Consider the following 20,524-nt stretch of genomic DNA (forward strand, 5'->3'; position numbering starts at 1 on the left):
ATTCATTTCTATAAATTCAGCTCTTTATATTTTTGCCTGTTTAAAGTTTTGAGAGTCGTTTTTCCTTATGGTTCCTATCATTTTTTAGTCATTATTGAAAATTTTATATAAAAATACTATGTTAATATCCTAACAAATACCAGAAGTAAGTTCAAAATTAGGCAAAATTAATAGCAATTAATTACTTGCTTTGAGGCTTGGTGTCTGTTGCTCTTTGTTAACTAAAAGATTGTTCCAGATCTTTCTTCACCTTCTGGGACCATCAAGGTAAAGCTTGATTTGCCTTCTCTCTGTCACCAAAGTCCATTGGCACTTATTGATCTAAACTTGAACAGACTGTCTAAAATGAGTGTTCCCAAGAAAAATGTAAATGTCGTTGGCTTCTCGTATATTTTATCTTTGGGGAATGTTAATGAAGGAGATGATGATTCTTTAAAATAGGTATGTGGTGTTTTTTTTTATCTGCTTCTGAATAATTCAGATTAAAATTCTTTAAAAATCTACAAGAAGTATTCTGAAATGAACACTTTATTATTCTCTAGAATAGGAAATCTCAGGGGTGGTCTGAAATATCTCAGAAGTTAACTTTATAGAAGTGAAGTTCTCATGTTTAACTTAAATTATTTCCAATTTTTAACCTCAATTATTTTCTAATTTTTACAGTTGAGTGGAACCTTAGGGTTTTTCTAGTCAAATTCTTTTAGCCCTCATTTTACAAATGAGGAAGATGAAGCCCAGAAAGGTGAAATTGAAATCTAAAATGAATGAGCTTATCAGTAAAAGAGCCAGAACTAAGTCACTGGGCTCCTGCCTCTGCAGCAGATAGGGTTTGAAAAAGCAACACTAATCTGAAAATGCAAACACTTTTTTCTTTTAATGGTTGTTGGTTTTTGTTTGTTTGTTTGTTTGTTTTACATTTTTACGTTTGCTATGTCCACAGCCCAAGTTTCTATTAAAAAATTGTTTTATCTTGAGAGTATTACCTTAGGTTACCCTTTGTTAAAAACTACTTCACTTAAATTAGGATTCTGAGTATTATAGCGTGGAAATAGTAGTTAAAAAGAAATTCAGATTATAAATAGCAAACAAGCTAAGAAAAGAAACCCAAAAAACATTAAAAACACATTTTAAAAGAAGTAAACCTAAGACATTGAAAATCTTATATTAATCATACATTCATAGTTCATCCTTGCTAAATGCAATGTGATGAAATAATGTAATACTAATGGTGTCTCCATGTTTTGAGATGAAACATTTAAATGAAACTTTGTAGTTTCAAAGTGATTTCCATTGTACCCCTTAACTTAATCTTATTTTTGAAATGTTAAGGAGGAGAATATGAGGCTTTAAGTGAAATGACTCAGCCTTTTAGCTCACCTTGCTCTTCTGTAGGAAGGATAACAGGCACATTATAGAGGTCAGGGTAAAACCCAGAGTGTGCGACTCTTGATCATGGGGTTATGAGTTTGAGCCCCACATTGGGTGTAGAGATTGCTTAAAAATAAAATCTTTAAAAAAAAAAACTCAAAAACTCAGAGGTTTATCTTCCTTTGCTTGTGGTATTATGTGTCTAACAAGCCCTCTGGTCCTGCTCATCACGGACCATCTGGACTTACCCAACCTGAGGCAAGATCCCAAATTAGGTGGAAAATTAGTGTTTCCTGTCATTTCCTTTCCATTACTCATGCAGTCCCCGGAGATGTTTCCATGTCCCAGAAAAATAATTCTCAGGATGCTAATATTTGAAGCATATGCGATGTCTACTAGTGGGAGACCTAAGTTTTGTCAGCTAAGAACAGTGATTTTTTTAAAAAGCTAGTAAAGGGAAGTGGTCTACAGGAGTGGAGAGGTTCATTCAAAAGAGACTGTGTGTTCGCCCACAGCCCACCTAGCCTTACCTGGGGAAGATATGTAGTGTGTACCATGACCCCTCACAGGATCGCTTCATGGGCCACCTCAGAATTAGGAAGGCTTAAATACAACAGAAAGAAAATGAATCTAGAATGCCAAAACCCTTAGCAGGAAATGTACAGTTGATCCTTGAACAACACGGGTTTGGACCACACGAGTCCACTAATAGATTTTCTTCATAAATATAGTACTGTATTTTTTCTTATGAGTTTCTTAATACCTTCTTTTTTCTATCTTGCTTTATTAAAAAAACAGAATATTTTACATACGGCATACAAAATATGTGTTTCTTGGCTTGTTTATGTTATTGGTAAGGTTTCTAGTGAACACTATGCTCTTAGTAGTCATGTTTTAGGGGAGTCAGAAGGGACATACAGATTTTTTTAGAGGTAATTGGTACCCCCAGCCCCCACATTGTTCATGGGTCACCTGTAATTTCAATTTAATAGCTATCCCTACTCCCAGAACAGATCACACAATTTGATTTTGTGCCATCAGGATCTTGGAGTTACTATCAAGCTTTATTGTCAAATTATTTAGGTGATGAAAACCATTGTTAAATTATAAGTTACTAATTTCAAAAAGCAAAAATGCCACATGTAAATACTAGGATGTAGGTGGTAGTGCTTCTCCTGTCCTTTAAAGATGATTCAGATGTATTTTCTCCAGAAAATGTTATTCTACACTCTCTATTTAGCCACTGCTGAGCTGTTGATATTGACATAGCCTTTCACCATGAATGCTATGAAAGCCGCTGAGCTTGCAAATTGATGAACAAAGAAAAGTAAAAATATGTGCTTGTAACAAGTTTAAAAGACAAAACAGTGCCCTGGGAGAATTTCTACATCTGGCAGTTGATCAGCTGGAAAATACCCTTTTCTCTCCCAGTGCTCAGAGGTAGGAAGACTGAAGAACCTTTCTACAGACCTCTATTTTAATCCTTCTCATTACTAAGAGTCTGTATTCAGTAGGTGCCAACTCAAGTATAGGCTGTGACCTTGGAACAAGCCGTCTGTGCAAAGGTAACTCACCTGTTTCCATAGGGACAGCTCCAGGCCCTAGCTCAGTGCCCTGGAATCATACATACAGTGAGCAAAGGGCTTAAGCCTTATTAAGATTGTGGAGTCTGGAATGAATTATTTTAGGAACTGATGAACTCAGTTCCAGACATCAGAGGCTTCTCCCAAATACCATGAGTAATGAAATGCTATCAAGACCTGGAAGGGCCACTTAGGATAGTTCGTTGAGCCCAGAGCACTCAGAATGACATTTGTTTCCTAGGATTTTCCATGGTGTAGGAGTCAGGAATTTTTGTGCCTGAATCTCCTAATTGTCTTGTGTGTGTTTCCCTTGCTAGATAATTGAAAACCCGGATGTCCCACAGGAATTCAGGAATCAAGGTATTGCATTTGATTTTTGCTAGTTCAGTTTAAAAAGCAAGTCTAAGAATGCCTACTACGTGCTTGGCACTGGGGATATAGAGGTGAGTGGGGCTCTCAGGGAGCTCCCTGGAGGTTCTGCTTAGCTTTGCTTTACCAGCTAGTACTTCATCAGCTGTTCCCTAACCTTCCTTCTGGCCCTGTACTCTGCCCCTACACCTATTTCTGTTCCAACTCTGTGAAGGAGAGTAACTTTTCATATACCTCCCTGTTGGAGGCTAGGGTTTTTTTGTGGCTTTGTTTTTGTTGTTGTTGTTGTCATTGTTTTGTTTTTGCTTTGTTTTGTTTTCCATGAAGTAAGGTTTATTAATTGTTAAAATGAGAATTGGATAGAGGGTTGTGGAAACCTGATTGGCGTAGAGCTACTGTACCCACAATAAGTTGGTGAAATGCCATTTTTTTAATATGAAAAAAAATGAATCTCACAGGGAATCTGACAGTAGGACAAACAGCTCAATATAGGTGGCAGATGAAATCCAGGTAAGGAATTTCATTCTGACCCAGAGGAAAAGGAAAAACAGAGGTCTACCTATAACTGACAAGCAGTTTGTCTTTTGTTTTTTGGGGTCTTTTGTTTTGTTTCTTAGTTTGGTAGTATTTTCTGAAAAGATATGAAAAATTCAAACCATTGAATTTAGAAAATGGAAACATGTTTTATCTCATATTTTATTCAGTAATTTAAAAAATATGAGAAAATCTGCTTTTCTTTGATATCGTTGCATGTTAATAATAAGAAAAGATGGAGGCGAGAGGAAAGTTGGTTACAGAGAGGATGAAAAGGGGAATAAAAGGCAGAAAGAAATGCAGCCAAGCAGCCACAATTAGGAGACGCAGAATGAAGGAAAGAAATGAGAAAGGCATTAAGTCATCTCTGAAAGATTGCTGGAGCTTGTGTTTTTCATTCCCCCTCACTCCCTTCTTGGGCTGCCGACCAGAACATGCTTCAGCATCTCGCCACCTGTGGAAGCTCCCAGTGACGCGCTCCACCTGTCTTTCCCTCTCTTGGGTCATTGCGGTTCTATAAAACCTTCACTTTGGTTTTATAAACCAAAGAGGAGGTCCAAGTCCTCTTGGCCACAGGTTTATCTTTAAAAATATATATATTAGTAAAAAGTGGATGGACCCACTGACTTTTATCTAAAACTTTGTTTAAGGACTACTTATGGGTTTTATTTATTTTTAGTGGTGTCTTATTGTTGTCTTATCATTTCTCAGGTTTGTTTCTTTGTGGAAGAGCATAAATTCTCAGGATTAGCTATTTCTCTTTCCCATCCTCCTCTGACTTCACTGTCGTTTTCTGTCTTACACTCTTGCCATTTTTTTCTCCATCATTCTTGACCTCATGTTCATTTTTTTTTATCTCTGCATTCATCAAATACTCAGCCCCAATTGTATAGATCTTTAAAGGTGTTTGTTATTAGAAAAACAAACGCTTTCACCTGTTATTTCACTGGGCCCAACAATTCTGTGAGACTGGGATTATTTGTATCCATTCCCCCAAAGGGAGAACTGAAGCTTACCCAAACTCTCATGGTCAGCAAGTTGTGGACCAGTACCTGACCAGATTCTAAATTTCACCCTCTCTCCAATACATTCAGTGCTTCTGTGGGTGTTTTGTTGCTAGCTTCTGAACATGAACATGTCTGGAGGAAAAATTATTTCTTCTGGCCTTTGTCATTGCTCTGTTAGCAACTGTGTGCCCAGAGGATGCTGGGAAAATAGGTAAAGTAGTGCAAATGGGGAGTAAGTTATTTTGCCATCTTTCCCTGGTTCCTTAGTTTGAGAAGCCCATCTTTCTTCCATGCTGCCACATTTTATCTCTTTGATACAACTCAAATCTGCTCAAGAGATCCAGAAATTTCAAAGGTCAGAATAAGGGATACATTTGTAGTCTACCGACCTAAATATTGTGGAAATTGTTGTCAGTTGTATTGTTTCTTAAATTAATGAACTCTCCTTTTGTTACGTGTGAATTAGTTTAATTTATAATAGTAAACAATGTATCATTTTCTTTTTGAACCTAATTTTTGAAGTGTTTTACTTCAGAAATGAATAATTATATTTTCTATGATCATTTTAGTGGCCTGAGGAAGGCTCAGCATCTGAAGACCTTCTTTTCAGTCCTGAAAACATTAAAAGCAGAGGATGAGAAGGACTGTTGAGGAAGCTTCTAGTGCCCTCTGCCAATGTCTAATGCTTATAATCTCTTCTGTTTGAAGGGTCGACAGTTGAGTCCCTCTGTGATGACCTTGTCTCTGTGCTCACTGTTCTGTGTGAGAAGCTGCAAGCCGCCATTAAGTAAGTGCCTTCAACATTGGTGTTCTTATTCACCACTAGTCTATTTCTGAGATAACTTTTGTCTACAGCATCACTTACAATTACAGATTATAGGGGCAATGGTTACCCCCATTGGTATTCACCTGCCAATCCTGAGAAATCTACTCAGTGACTTTGGGCAAGCCCACACTACCAATACCATGACTGAAGGATATAACTTTCTCATGAGAAATGGGAAAACAATAGCTTTCAAAGAAGACTTAATCCCTCAAGCATGGATCTGAGTGAGAAGAATGTTGGCTAAGAGGTAGTTAACAAAGTTAGTTGATGTAACCCAGGCACATCCCAGCTGTGTGACTCTAAATGAGTCTTCTCACTGACCTCTGCTAATGGCAAGGACAGACTCTGTGGTCTTTCCATATTTCTTCTAACATTTCCTGAGCCTGTGAGTTCATATGCATATTTTTGAAAAGAACACATTGTTCTTTTATATACTCATTTTTTGTATGCCAGTTTAATCCTCAATATTAGATCATATAGATGATATCCACTGTTCCAACTCTCCATGTAGTAAGTTAACTTATTAATTCATGCATCTTTAGTCAAGCCAAATCATAAAAGGACTAGACTTTCCAAGATGAGATGAAAAGCCTCTACCAGCTACATATATAATTAATTACAAAATCTACAACACAATACAATTCTGAAATGCCTTTTGAGTTGTGAAAGACACTGTAATTTGCTAGTAACTAGAATATTTGGTAATTCAGAAAACTTTTACTCATAGAATTTCCTATATACTAATAAGTTGGGAGACATAGTCTAGTTGAGACATTAGTGAGGCTTCTCACTTTGCGGGAAGAGTTGCAGAAACTTGTTGGGTTTTTGTTTTTGTTCTTGTTTCTTTTTTAAATAAACTTGGGATTTTTGAAAGCTAAGCTTAGAATGACTCTTTCGAGTTTTTTGTCCAATGGTTTCTTTATGGTGTATCCATCATTCCTTTAGGTCACTTGTACATTTTGACCAAATGAAGTTCCCTTCATATTAGGCACTTAAACAATGAAGAGATCTAGTGAATCCATAGGTACTACAAGCGAAAAAGAAAAGCACTTCTTCCACAAGCCCCACCTGCAAGTTTCTCTCACCCCTGGACCCTGGGCAGAACATTATTTTTCCTCAGAGGGGATATGTCTAAAAGCAGATGCCATGTGTAGTTGGCTTCTCCTTACTCTGCTCAAGTCTCCATCTCCCCTGACCATGGAGAGTTAGGGCAGTAGGCCTGGGACCCAGACTCTGATCCTAACCTCAAGATTCTAACACCAACTACAATGACCTCATCTGTAGAGTCTTCATGTGACCTGATTACCTTGGGACAGTTCCAGGTTGTACCTATTCTGTATGATTGTAATCACCCTCCTTCACTCTTGACAGTGTCCTGGCTGGGAAAGGTTATATATTCACTGTACGTATCCATGACCCAGGTTTCGATTCTTCTAGTGCTCACTCCTTTCCACCCCTGCCTAGTTCTACTACCTCATGGCAAAGCCAGTGGTTATGTCAGAGGTGGGGGATGCTTCTCATTGGCTTGTTTTCTCCTGAGATATAAACATATCTGGTGTTTAATCACTATTGGCTCAACTACATTATCTTTGTTGCATTAGATGGGTAAAACCTGTTTGGCCCCTTACTACCTCTTGTCTTTGTGCAGAGCTCTCAACCACTGAAAGCTTATATATCCTGTAAAATAATTAATATATTATTTATTATTATTTGTATGTGATATAGTATTAGTGATATAAAATATATTAAGGTTTTTGTAAGAATGAAATGAGAAAATTTACTTAAAAGATAGTTGAGTCCCAATAACCAAAGATTACCTGAGGCTAAGAGAATTTGGTTTATCAACTTGTATTAATGAAGAAGGCTGTACACTCTGGGGAGCCAAGGGTAATCAGGCAAAGGATGTTAGGAGGGATTGTTATGGATTCAAACCAGAGTTAGGCGATCTGGAGTGGGTGAAAGGAACCGAGGCTCTGTTCAAGGATTGGGTGCTGTCAGAAAGTAGGGGCATTCCCAGGATGGGACATCTTCATTTTTATTTAGCTGATGGGAGGAACAGTTAAGGAGCTATCATTGTAGAAGAAACAGGAGTCATTTACAGGGGAAGGTGATATTTGGTCATTTTTGTAGTCATACAGGATTCCTTTTTTTAAATCTCTGATCAGGCCAATTCATAGATTGGCTTTCATTTTGTTCTGTTGCCATTGTGAAGAGTCCTCATCCAATATTAACATTCTGTGAAATTGTTTGTGTTCCCCAGGGAGACATCCCAGCTGGCTGGTAGTAACTAGGCAGTCGCCAGCTGTCAAAGATGCCTCTTCTCCATCCTCCACCCCCTCAGGTCTCAGCATTATGAGGGAAAAAAACAAAGACCATCAAAACTTTGAAAAATATAAAGGCTATGTTCATCACCTTGCAATCAAGGGGGAAAAAAATTGCACACTTTTTTCCTGAACAGTGTACTAAGAGAAAACTAAGATTTTAAGTACTAAAAAACCTCGAGGTAGTTATGCTATTAATAATTGAAAATCAGCCACCAAGGTAAGTCTGAACAAATCTATAGGTCTATGAATGATAGATTTAAAACATACTATTGTTCACTGGTCAAGACTGTCTTCAGCTGGGTCCAATAAGTGCTTCAAGTTCATGGATCTTTAAAACCTAGATGTCTCTAACATCAGCTGAAGGGACTGCCATCTGTAGAGTGACCACATGATCTAGTATACCTGGGACAGTCTGAGGTTACACCTGTTGTACTTATTATAGATTGTCAGTATTGGTATCTTCTAGGAAGTTTGGGATAAATGGAGTTTTTTTAACTGCATAGTGCCTAACATGTGATAAATATTTGATATTCTAAAATTATTTGTTTACTTTTAGAATTGTCAGTGCTATTTCTGGTTTATGATGCAGTTTGGGACATTGAACTTCTTACATCAGACATTTGTAGATTATTAGGAAAATACATTGCACAAACACAAACTGCAAATGCACGTATACACATATTACCAACTAAAGGGCATAGATTTCTATCAGTCACTAAAAAAAGGATGAAAACATTTTCTGAACCATATGACTTGGGAATTGATTTTAAACAGGAAAAGTAATTCATGCAGCACATACATGGTTTTCTAGGATTTCTCATTGGACGTTAACTCAAAGATGGCTTTAGGCATGTTGTTATAGAGATTAATGGTTTTTATAGAATTCCCATGGTCTTGCTTGGTTTTTTAATGCAATGCCCCAGCCATCATTTTGCCTCTGGAGACTGTTCACTGTGTTTGAGTATGGCCTTTCTCATCATGATTCCATTTCCCTAAGATGAGGGTTCTGTTGCTAAGGACACTGGAGTACAGCCTGCTTAAGCATTAGCTTCAACAGGAGACCTGTAAGGCCACCTGGTCAGATGGTACCATACTCTTGGCTACTTTCAATCTGGTGGTTCTCTTTATTCTTCTTGTTAAGTTTCCACATCTTTTACAATTTCTTCTGAATTTGCTACCCAAACTCCCTTTATTTCTACTAGCTAAACTTGATATTTCTCCTACCTTCTAAATATCTTCTTCCTCTGAAATCACACTATGGTCAGTACCTTCCCTCAACAACCATTTCCAAAAATTAGTGCCCACATACCTCATTTCACTCTGTATGGGTATGTATTCATGATATGCTCAGTCTCCCGGGAGGATTCACAAAATTCATCCAGGTACGCAGAATAACTCACATGCCTTGGAGATGTGTTATTAATAGACCTCTATATTAGGCATGTTGAGTTACACGATGCTTTTTAAATCCAAGGGTTTTGGGAAGGATAATTGGGCTTAGAAAGATATTTATTCATCCTCTGCCCATTGGTCTCCTATCAGCCTCTCCCCACTTCCCTCTCCTCCCAGTGCAGAATGTCAGAGACTAGTGTACACCAAAGCAGTCTTGGGACCAATGAAGCAAGGCCAGGTGTTCCTATCATGTGTTTAATTTCATTCCACTTCTTACACAATTACATAAGTCCCTCTCTCCTTCTGCTACCTAAATTTGAATTGTCTCAAGGGGGAAGGGGTAAGATCCAAATGATTGATCATCAAACAAAATTCTAAGAACTCCAGAGATCCAGGATGTGCTACCAGATTACCTTCGCAGGGACCTTGCCGGGATGGGGCCTCCTTAGCTTTCAGGGCCCACTGGTCCACTCACGAGAGTCGTTCTCCATGGCTCTTGAACCTGGGAAGAAGTTCAGAGATGGGCAGAGAATGAGACCAGCAGCTCCTCAACCTGCCATCCATGAAATGCTCCAACGGAAGACACGGCCGAGGGACTCGCAACACTCCATGTTGGCAGATTTTTCCTCATGTGTTTTGAAAGGGTTGGCTGGCTTCTTGGCTTCTCGCCATGCTGTGCCTTCCACATATTTGTCTGTCTACAGTCAGACAAATAAGAACTGCACACACACATGGCACATGCCCGTGTGTATCTCGCAAGGCACACGTGTGGAGGTCGCTTACATTTCAGACAGCTCTTTTAGTGACGTGACTCATGCAAGGCCATGAGCACCCATTTTTCCAGACTGCAGCAGCCCACAGAAAAGCTGCTGTGTTTGGTCTCCAAGGAGACTCCCAGGCCAGTTACCTTGGCGATGCCTCCTCTCTGTCATCGGGTGTGATGACTCAGGCTTGCAGTATTGCTGCCGTGTGTGTTCTCTGCAGATACTCAGAGGACCCTTGACTGCTCGTGGCTTTTCTACGGGTCAATTTCCAGTTTCAGAAACTGGGAATCTTTATCGTCTATAATTCTTTGAGTTCTGCGATGTGAGACTGCCAGTTTGAAAAATAGATGTTTTTGAATAGGGACACTTAGTAATTTTTTTATTATATCTTATTTAAATTCAATTAGTAACATGGAGTGTATTAGTTTCAGAGGTAGAGTTCAGGGATTCATCAGTTGCATATAACACCCAGTGCTCATTACATCAGGTGCCCTCCTTAATGCCCATCACCCAGTTACCTCATCCCCCCACGCCACCTCCCCTCCTATAACCCTCAGTTTGTTTCCTGTAGTTAAGAGTCTCTTATAGTTTGTCTCCCTCTCTGCTTTTGTCTTATTTTATTTTTCCCTCCTTTCTCCTATGAGCCTCTGTTTTGTTTCTTAAAATCCACATGTGCTGAAGTCATAGGATAATCATCTTTCTCTGATTGACCTATTTCACTTAGCATAATACCCTCCAGTTCCATCCATATCATTGCAAATGGTAAGATTTCTTTTTTTGATGGCTGAGTAATAAGTCTGGTGATTGGTCAGAAAGACGAACCTGAGACTATAGCAGAGATGGTCCTTTTAGAACTTTTTCAAAATGTGGCTTATTGGTTTATGACACTTCTGTTTTACCTTCTCCAATCTGTTCATTTCTACAGCTTCCAGAATGATTGTTCTAAAATGTACATTTGGTCCTGTCCCTTTCCTACCTGCAGAATAAAGTCCAGAACAAGTCCTCCCAATCCCTTCCTGATCTGGCCCCTGCCACCTCCCCAGGCCCACCTCTCCCTGATAGTATCCTCACAGTCCGCTCCAACCACAGACCACCACCCTCTCCCCAGCACTGACATGGAAGACTCCTACTTGAACTTTAGGTTTCTATGAAGATGGCTTTTCTTTTAGACATTCTTTCTGGATCTTTCTAAGGATTAGATGCCACTCCCATATACTCTCATAGAACCTTGTGTTAAATTATTCATGTGCAGCTGTTCTTACACAATGCTTTACCTACTTGCTTCCTTGTTTCTCTAGTCCCTTGAGAATGAAGAATGTGCTCTTTCTGGTCAGGAATGATGTCTTGCACAAAAGCACAGGGAAGCTTGTGGGTGTAGGAGTATAGAAATATGAAGTCCTTCCCTGACCCCAGAAGGGCTAAGTAGGTATTACCTTTTGTATTCTTCCTCCAACCACCACCTTCCTCTTGGTAAATGGTAATAATTTTTGTGGAAACTCAGCCTTTACCCACCTCTTCTTCCTCCGTCAGCAGGTGTGGAAGAGTATATCCAAATATAAGCAGAATTCCCTTTAAAAAATATATATGTGTGTGTGTGTATTTGACAGAGAAAGAGAGCACAAGTAGGGGAGCAGCAGGCAAGGGAGAGGGAGAAGCAGGCTCCCCACTGAGCAGAGAGCCCAACGTAGGACTCAATCCCAGGACCCTGGGATCATGACCTGAGCTGAAGGCAGATGTTTAACCAACTGAGCCACCCAAGAGCTCCATGGAATTCCCTTCTTCAGAAAAATGGCATTATTTGGATCATTGTGCAATTCTCTTTGGACAAGGGAGATCATCATAGAGTATGAGTCAGCAAGCTTTTTCTGTGGAGGGTCTCGTACTACCTCTGTTCCTATTCATTTCTCTTGTTTTTCTACAACCCCTTAAAAACGTAAAAATTATTTTTAGATCATGAGGCCATAGGCAGGATTTTGCTCTTGGATATAGCTTGCCAACCAGTTTTAGAATTTGATGTCGATTTTACAGAGACCTATTGCCAAAAATCTAACATAGCCATTAAGCGAGGGGCCCGCAGCAACCCCCGTCTTGAGATCCTTCGTCTTGCATCTGTACAAACTTTCAGTTTGGCAATGGTATGTGTGTAATCTCTGGGTCTTTGGGATGGGCTGATGTAAACTTTTCTTCCTTTCTGTCTCAAATTTCTAGTCTGCCTGTCACTGGTCTTGCCTCTCATGTCCACCCCCTTCTCCTGGGAGGTATTTGAACTGTTATGGGTATTAAACTTCCTTTTGGCATTTATTTAAGTTAGGAGAAAAGATATACAACCAAAAATGATTTTCAAAGCAAGTTCCTCCTTTTTCAGAACATACAGGACTCCTGAATGAATTCTCTTAGAAGTATTTATTATATATCATAAATGTGCACTCAAACAGCAAATTCTTCCTTATTCCTGTCGGTCACTTACCACCCACCTGGAGTTTAATACTTGCTGGTGGATTAGACAGAAAACTTAGCCTGGGTATAAGAACATGCATCCCCTGGGGGGGTTAAGGGTGTAGGAGAAGAGTAAATGAAACAAGATGGGATTGGGAGGGAGACAAACCATAAGTGACTCTTAATCTCACAAAACAAACTGAGGGTTAATGGGGGGAGGGGAGTTGGGGGGGTGGGATTATGGACATTAGGGAGGGTGTGTGCTATGGTGAGTGCTGTGAAGTGTGTAAACCTGGCGATTCACAGACCTGTACCCCTGGGGATAAAAATATATTATATGTTTATAAAAAATAAAATTAAAAAAAAAAAAAGAACATGCATCCCCTGAAGTTGTCTTTTTTTTTTTTTTAATCTGGCTGTATGGATTAATCTCATGATAATAACTCTGAGAAAAATAATTTGTCCATTGAAAAACCATGTTACCTTCAAAACAAATTCAAATTCAAATTAGTAAAGTGTTGACCATTTTTTTAAAAAGATTTTATTATTTACTTGACAGAGATCACAAATAGGCAGAGAGGTAGGCAGAGGGAGGGGGAAACAGGCTCCCCGCTGAGCAGAGAGCCCCATACAGGGCTCGATCCCAGGACCCTGAGATCATGACCTGAGCCGAAGGCAGAGGCTTAACCCACTTAGCCACCCAGGTGCCCCAAAATGTTCACCATTTAAAAGATAATGTGATTAGTGGTCTTTGAAAAGTTTAGACACACATTAAATTGAACACATTAAGAGTTTGAATGTTTCTGGAATAAACTGTGGAATTTAATTGATAATGATATATCCATATTCGTTCTTTAATGGTAGCAAATGCCGGCGAGGTAGAACACGGTAACTATTCCATGCTCAATTTTTCTATATATCTAAAATTCCTCTGAAAAACGAAGTCTGTTAATTAAAAAAAAAAACTCCCCCGAACTGTATTAGTTTGCTTGGGCTGCTGTAACAAAGTTCCTTAGACTGGGTGGCTTACAGAACAGACATCTACTGTCTCCCAGTTTTGGAGGTGGGATGTCCAAGATCAGGATATGAGCAGAGCTGGCTCCTTCTCAGGGCTTCAGGGAAGGATCTGTCCCACACCACTCTCCTTGGTTTGCAGACGGCCATCTTCTCCTTATGTCTTTTCCATTGTCCTCCATCTGTGTGTGTCTCTATGCCCAGTGTTATCCATTTTATATGGACCTCAGTCATATTGGGTTAGGACCCACCCAAAGGACCTCCCTTGAACTTGATGGCCTGTGTCAGAGACCCTGTCTCCTATCAGGGCATATTCTGAGGTACCAGGTGTTCAGTCCTCAACATAGAAACACGCAGGGATGCAATTCAACCCCTCATGCTAACTGCCCCCCACCAAAATGAGCACTTCTCTCATGCCTGGCATTCTTCCAAGTGCTCCCCACACACCCCCTCTTTAATTCTGCCTTCCTGTGCATGTGTCTGTGTGTTGGTTTTGTTCCGCAGTGACCAGCAGCAGCTGCAGCTCCTGTACTTGGAGTGCGTCCTGTCCGTGCTCAGCAGCTCCTCGTCCTCCATGCACCTGCACAGAGCCTTCACCGACCTGATCTGGTGAGCCCCCTACGCCCCCCACACCGACCAGACTCGTCCCCCTTCCAGCTCTGCACCCGGGTCCCTGCCCATGGCATCCATGCCCAACTGGTCACCTCATCTGTGTGTGAATAGTATTTAGAGGAAAAGTAGGGAAATTGCTTTGCTTACATGCACTGGATCAAAATACAGAAGCTAGATCCGAGGGCCTCTTGTGTTTTGTTGACGCCACGGGCTCATGTGACTCAAAAATGAGGAGAGTATTTTCTAGGTTATTAGATCATCCTAAAAGTATACAAAGGCACCAGAAAGTTGCTCGGGAGGGGGGGGGGCAAGAGCTATTGAATGTTATTCTTAGCCCTTGCCTGGTACATTCTCCGTCTCAGCCTGAAGACTAGTCACTCTATTACAGCCAGAGGGCCCACAGGTGACAGGGTCCCAAGCAGCCAGCTAGTTGCTCAGGGTTCCTGGGCTTTTCCACGGGGAGGAAGTCGAAGGATATGTGACAGTGTATGTGTCAGAAATTTAAATTAACTTCTCACATTAGAAGTAGAAATAATTTTGTTATTTATGGTAAAATGAAACTTTCTAACTAAGCCATTTAGCATTTTGAGTCAGTTTCTTTATATAAGATGGTTTCTTAACACTTCTCTTGGTATTTTTATTTAGTTCATTCTGCCTTGAGTTATGAAAAAGCTATTCTGTTCGTATATCGAGAAGTGATGAGAGACATGGAAGATGGGGGCAAGATGTCACCCAAAAGAGGAGCAGCAAAGAACCCCGCCCTTACTAGTCATTTTTGTGGCATCTGGTATTTACCCTCAGGACTGTATTCACATCTTATCCTTTTGCCTTGTTAACAAAGCCCTTTTTTCCTCCTGTGTCTTCCCAGGAAAAACCTTTGCCCTGCTCTCGTCGTGATCCTGGGGAATCCGATCCATGATAAAAGCATCACCTCCGCTCACAGCAGCAGCACTGGCCCGGGCATTGAGTCAGACTCTGCGTCTCCGGGAGTCTCTGACCATGGCCGGGGGTCGGGCTGCTCGTCCACCGCACCAGCCCTGAGTGGGCCCGTGGCTCGGACCATCTATTACATTGCGGCCGAGCTGGTCCGGCTGGTGGGGTCGGTGGACTCCATGAAGCCCGTGCTCCAGTCCCTCTATCACCGTGTGCTGCTTTATCCCCCACCCCAGCACCGGGTGGAAGCCATCAAAATAATGAAAGAGGTAGGGAGGCATGAAGAAGGCCACCATGCTTGCCAGGGGGGCAGTATCTGAACACAGTGGCTTTCCTACAGGAAGCACTCAGAACATGTTTGCCGATCACCTGCTAACACTTACTTGCTACCTCGTGCTATCCAGTAATCTTTAGGCTGTATCTTTAGGGCTGGGGTGTGGGTGCATGTGTTGGGAGCCTGGGTGAGGAGGGGTTGATCAGTGCTCATTGATGCAAAGTCATTGATAATTAAAGCTGCAGGCATTTGACTGGGCCACAGGCTGATTGCATTCTCTTCCTTAGGTACTGTTTGGGCAGATATCGGTGTTTATTCCCTTTGGCTAACATTGGATTTCAAACTGATTTTATGCTCAGGTTGTACATTATCCAAAAAAAAAAAAAAAAAAAAAATCGCTAATCTCTGACTGGTAAAAGGATCCCTTTGCCGCATTCCTTCTTAGGGTTCATATCCCAAACATCATGACCCCTGTGAGAAGGTAGACTTGTCCAGCTTGTAATAGAAATCCCATCTTTCACCATTTTGAGGAGGTACTTCAAAGAAGAATTTCTCTGCTTTCTTGTAAATAACCAGAAAGAAAAGTGATCGGCATTTTTGTACTTGGAAACTTGTTTATTGGCTTTGTTTTTCGTACCTATTCCCAAACAACAACAAACCCAGAGTAACAAAATTCCTTTGTTGATGATTCATTTATTTTAAGTAATATTTGCTACTCATCGGTTTCTCAAAAGCTTAATTTAAAATGCCTCTTGGTGTTGTTTTAATAAGATTTAACTGTAATGAGCAATGGAAAGTTCTAACTCAACATTTCTAGAAAAGAAGGAGTGATCCAGATTCCTTTGTTCTTTAAGGAAATCTATGAGCACACCATAATATTTTTTTTCTTACCTTCTATATGCCCAGCACTTCGTATATATTATCTTTAGTATTCTTAATAGCTCTTTGATGTTATATATCAACTTTTACCTGTAAAGAATGGTATTTCTTTCCCCCATCACAGCCTCAGGCAATGAGAACAAAAGAGGTCAGCTTTAATACCTGGCTACTCCTAGGTTGGTGAACCCAATACGGCTTTGGAGGCAAGTGAGACTAGACTAGTTTGTTACCACCCAGACAGCGGTGGCCCTCCCTTGGGGACCTGGCCCTACCCTTGTTGAGTGTGTAACTGGGGACACAAGATGGGCTTTGTCTGAATAAGCAGATCTTCAAGGGGAAGAAAGAGGGAGGGACTGGCTACACATGCTCAATTCCTTCTAAATCCACCAGTCAGATGAGACTCCCCCTCCTTCAGAAGGAAGGGAGAGAAAGGAAAGAGCTCCAGAATTTTATTCCACTGAATATTCCTTCTCGTAGAGATATAATGCCGGGAAAAGGAATTTTCCCTCCCACAAAGAAACTAAGATCCCAAGGGGTCAGATGATTTTCCCAAGGTCACAGAGAAAGAGGAAGGGTGTATACCATGGTCCATCTGACCTGAAACCCATCATCTTTTGCTGCAACACACTTATTACCACACTTTGATATTGCAATGCAGATGATTCTGGGAGTCCCTTTCCATGCTGTCTCACCTACCCCTTGGTGAGACTGAGTTGAAGAGTCAGGGTTTGGATCCTGTCTCTGCCACTCCCCAGCAAGGTTGTAGCAGCTAAATCATTTAACCCTGAACTCACAATTTTTTATCTTTACACAGTAGCAATATTCCAAAGGCTCAAAATGCAATAACGTTGGTATAAATACTCTGTAAGTATAAAGTGCTAGGTAACTATTTGGCATGCTTATCGCTATCCTAAGGAAAAGAAGAAATGTGTGGAGGCTGAAAAGAGCTGGTCCTCATGACCTCCTGCCAAGAGTAGTATACCAGTTCTCGCTCAGCTCCTTGTCTGCCGCCTGCCTGTTTTCTTCCTTTTGTCTTTCTGAATTTAGGCTCATAAGTCACTACCGTTAAGTATTTTTCAGGCTCTAATGGCTCCTGTTGACTCTCTCAGCAAGACTGAATTACTCTGCCCAGTTTCCAGATCCTTCTCTCACCATTCTCATTTCCCATCATTTCCCAGGTTCACCCCCCTTCCATCTGACTGACCCTGCTCTGTCCCGCTCCCACTTTCCTGCCTCTATTCAGACTTCCTTCCCTTCTCCCCAGGGCCCATGCCCTGTAGCAGGGTCCAGAAGTGATTCCACTGTGCTAGGTGTAGCTGGCACTACATGTTCGTTTATTTACAAACCCTCTTAGGAAAAGAATACCATGCCCAATTTCCAGATGGGGAAGCTGAGGCCCCATGTGAAGTTACTTGCCCAAAGTCCTTATGAGTAGCCGGGCTACCAGGTGAACCCAGACATTCTAAGGACAGCTGCCTCTGCTGTCAAAATCCTCCTCCTTTACAGTTTTGCTTCCTTAAACCATGAAATTCTTTAAATTCCATCATTTAGCAATTAATTTTATGTCCCATCCCACTGATCGTTTCCCAGTATGACTTGGTACAAACTTCCTGTCTCTTCAAGTATGTGTGTGTGTACGTTACTCTTATGTGTGCCCTGCCCACCCCCTTATCTAACACTGCAGAGTGCTTGCCTCAGCGTAAGTGCTCAGGGAATTGTGGCTGAATGACAGATGAACCTGAGGACAGAATATCCGCAAAGAGGGTGTTTTGAGAACAGCAGAAACCTTTCTTTCCCACCCAGACATGACTGGTCCTGGGCTTGTGGCTGCCCACGGCAGATGCACTTGCTGCCTGAATGCTAAGTAAATACATCGCATTACGGGGCACATAGGTGTCTAAATGTATTTTCAATAAGCATTTATTGGCCACCGTGCAGGAAATTTGGCATGTTTTCCCCTTTCTCATCAATTTGTCTAGCTCTCCCCCAGATGATTTTACATAAGTAGCATGGCCAGGCCATGCTGCCCCATGGAGCACAGTTGACCGATGGGGGCTGAGTTACTCCACTCACTATGACAACCAATCAGCTGGGAAGCTTGTAACTTGGAAACCAAAATGTGCCATCTGTGCACACAAGGAAAACCACTGCGCACCCAGGATGTTTGTTCAACCTTTCAGAGTTTGAGCACTTGGTGTGTTATTTCCCTGTTGTCTTTGTGACTTGTCACCCCGCCATACACGCCGTGTGCCTATTAATCAAAGACAGGACATTTTGTTCTTCAAATGACAGTTTTCTTCTCTGTTTCTGCTTTCCCAAAAAAGGAACAGTAATCAAAAGTTCACCTTGCTTCCTTTCCTCTTTCCCTGGTTTGGCTTCAGAAGGAGTTCCTTAATTTTTTTTTTTTAAGATTTTATTTATTTATCTGAGAGAGGGAGAGAGTGAGAGAGCACATACATGAGCAGGGGGGAGGGAGAAACAGACTCCCCGCTGAGCAGGGAGCCCAACACAGGGCTCCATCCCAGGACCCTGGGATCATGACTTGAGCCAAAGGCAGACGCTTAACCAACTGAGCCATACAGGTACCCAGAAGTTCCTTAATCTTTATCAGACTGTGACACCCCAGCCTCTGATAGCACATCCCTCCCTCCCCCTGGAGGAAGCTCAGATTCCACGTGCCCTGCCTTTCTTCAAGTGGTTGTTGAGGATTCTTTAGAAGCGTGATTGCTTTCCTTCCAGATTTGGAAACAACTGAGAAATAAACCCAAAATCAATGTGGGGATTCAAATATGTCATCTAACTTATTACTGGTAAGGTTAGATTCGAGAATGTAATGAGATTCCAAGAGAAAGTGAGATTCCCCACAGCTATCCCTCTGAAATGCACCTTCCTTTCTAGCCTGAGAGGGGGCAGCTGGAGGCTCTTAGGCCTGACCCCTTCCCTTGGATGCAGGGCAGGCTGGTGGTTAGAGAGAGGGTTGGGGGGAGGAGAGGGATGAGGAGAGCAAGGGCAGGAGAGAGAGGAAAAGAGGGAGAGGGAGGGGAAAGGAAAGAGAGGAGAAAGGGAAACTTGACTCTTTCAATGTAAAAAAAAAAAAATAAAATGTGGAGAGAAAAGCTTCATTGCTATACCTCTAAGAGAGACATTTGCAATTTCCGGGTACAAAGGAAATGTGGAAGGAGGGAGGGAAAGAAGAGTGCCCCTGAAGATATAACTTTTTCTAGTTAATATACCTTTTCCTGTGACTATAAATTACTTTGAAAATAATGGGCTTAGTGATAGGAAGTCTGTTCCAATACACTTAGCCCAATCTTTTCCTGAATTAATTAGCTTCAAATTGAAATTCTCTGCAAAGATTTCTACCACATGGAAATAAAAACTAGTAAGAACTGAACAGTTATGAAAATGCTATACATGAAAACTTGTAGGATGTAGCCAAAGCTATACATAGGAGGGTATTCATAGCTTAAAATGATTGTATTTTAAAAATTGGAAACCTAAAATTAATATTCTAATATTCCAAGTTAGGTAGCTGGGAAAAGAGCAGATTAAGTTCAAAGAAAGTAGAAAGGAAAAATAAGGATGAAAGCAGAAAGGAATGTGATAAAAAGAAAATAAAGTGGATCAATAAAGTGAAAAGTACCAGGACTCTGAAAAGACTAAGGAAGTTGAAAAACTCTTGATAAACACAGTTAAAAAAATTCCAGAATAAGTAAAAACAAGTGGAAATAAGAATGAAAACATGCATGTAACTACAGGTATTATAAACATTAAAACATTAAAGAAGGTATTAAGGCCACTGAGACCAGTAAATTTGAAAACTTAGATAAAATAGATAAATCCCTGGGAAATAATACAACCTTTAACAGTTTGGCTCAAGAAGAAATTGAGAACCTACATAGTTCTAGAATCTTTAAAGAAATTGAATCAGTATATAAAAAATATTTCCATTAAAAAAAAAAACTGACCTCCCCATATAACTTTAAAAACTAGTTATACTGGGGTGCCTGAGTGGCTCAGTCGTTGAGCATCTGCCTTCGGCTAGGGTCATGGTCCCAGGGTCCTGGGTTCAAGGCTGCCTGCTCGGTGGGAGGCCTGCTTCTCCTTCTCCCGTTCCCTTTCTCACTGTGTTTCTCTCTGCCAAATAAATGAAATCTTAAATATATATATATATATATTTATACCAACATTTAAGGAATAGGTAATTCT

General features: G+C 40.8%; 1 protein-coding gene across 1 annotated transcript in view; it reads left to right on the top strand.

Moving 5' to 3' along the window:
* Positions 1–20,524, top strand: part of LOC111147693 (ARFGEF family member 3) — a 169,302-nt gene that overhangs the window by 77,240 nt on the left and 71,538 nt on the right. Inside the window, exons 7-10 of the mRNA XM_022503919.1 lie at positions 3,269–3,311; positions 5,570–5,648; positions 14,122–14,226; positions 15,098–15,431. Coding sequence (XP_022359627.1) covers positions 3,269–3,311; positions 5,570–5,648; positions 14,122–14,226; positions 15,098–15,431 — 561 coding nt within the window. The remainder of the gene's footprint in view (positions 1–3,268; positions 3,312–5,569; positions 5,649–14,121; positions 14,227–15,097; positions 15,432–20,524) is intronic.

Source organism: Enhydra lutris, unplaced genomic scaffold (genome assembly GCF_002288905.1).
Source record: "Enhydra lutris kenyoni isolate GAN:26980312 unplaced genomic scaffold, ASM228890v2 scaffoldscaffold17, whole genome shotgun sequence".
Lineage (NCBI taxonomy): Eukaryota > Metazoa > Chordata > Mammalia > Carnivora > Mustelidae > Enhydra > Enhydra lutris.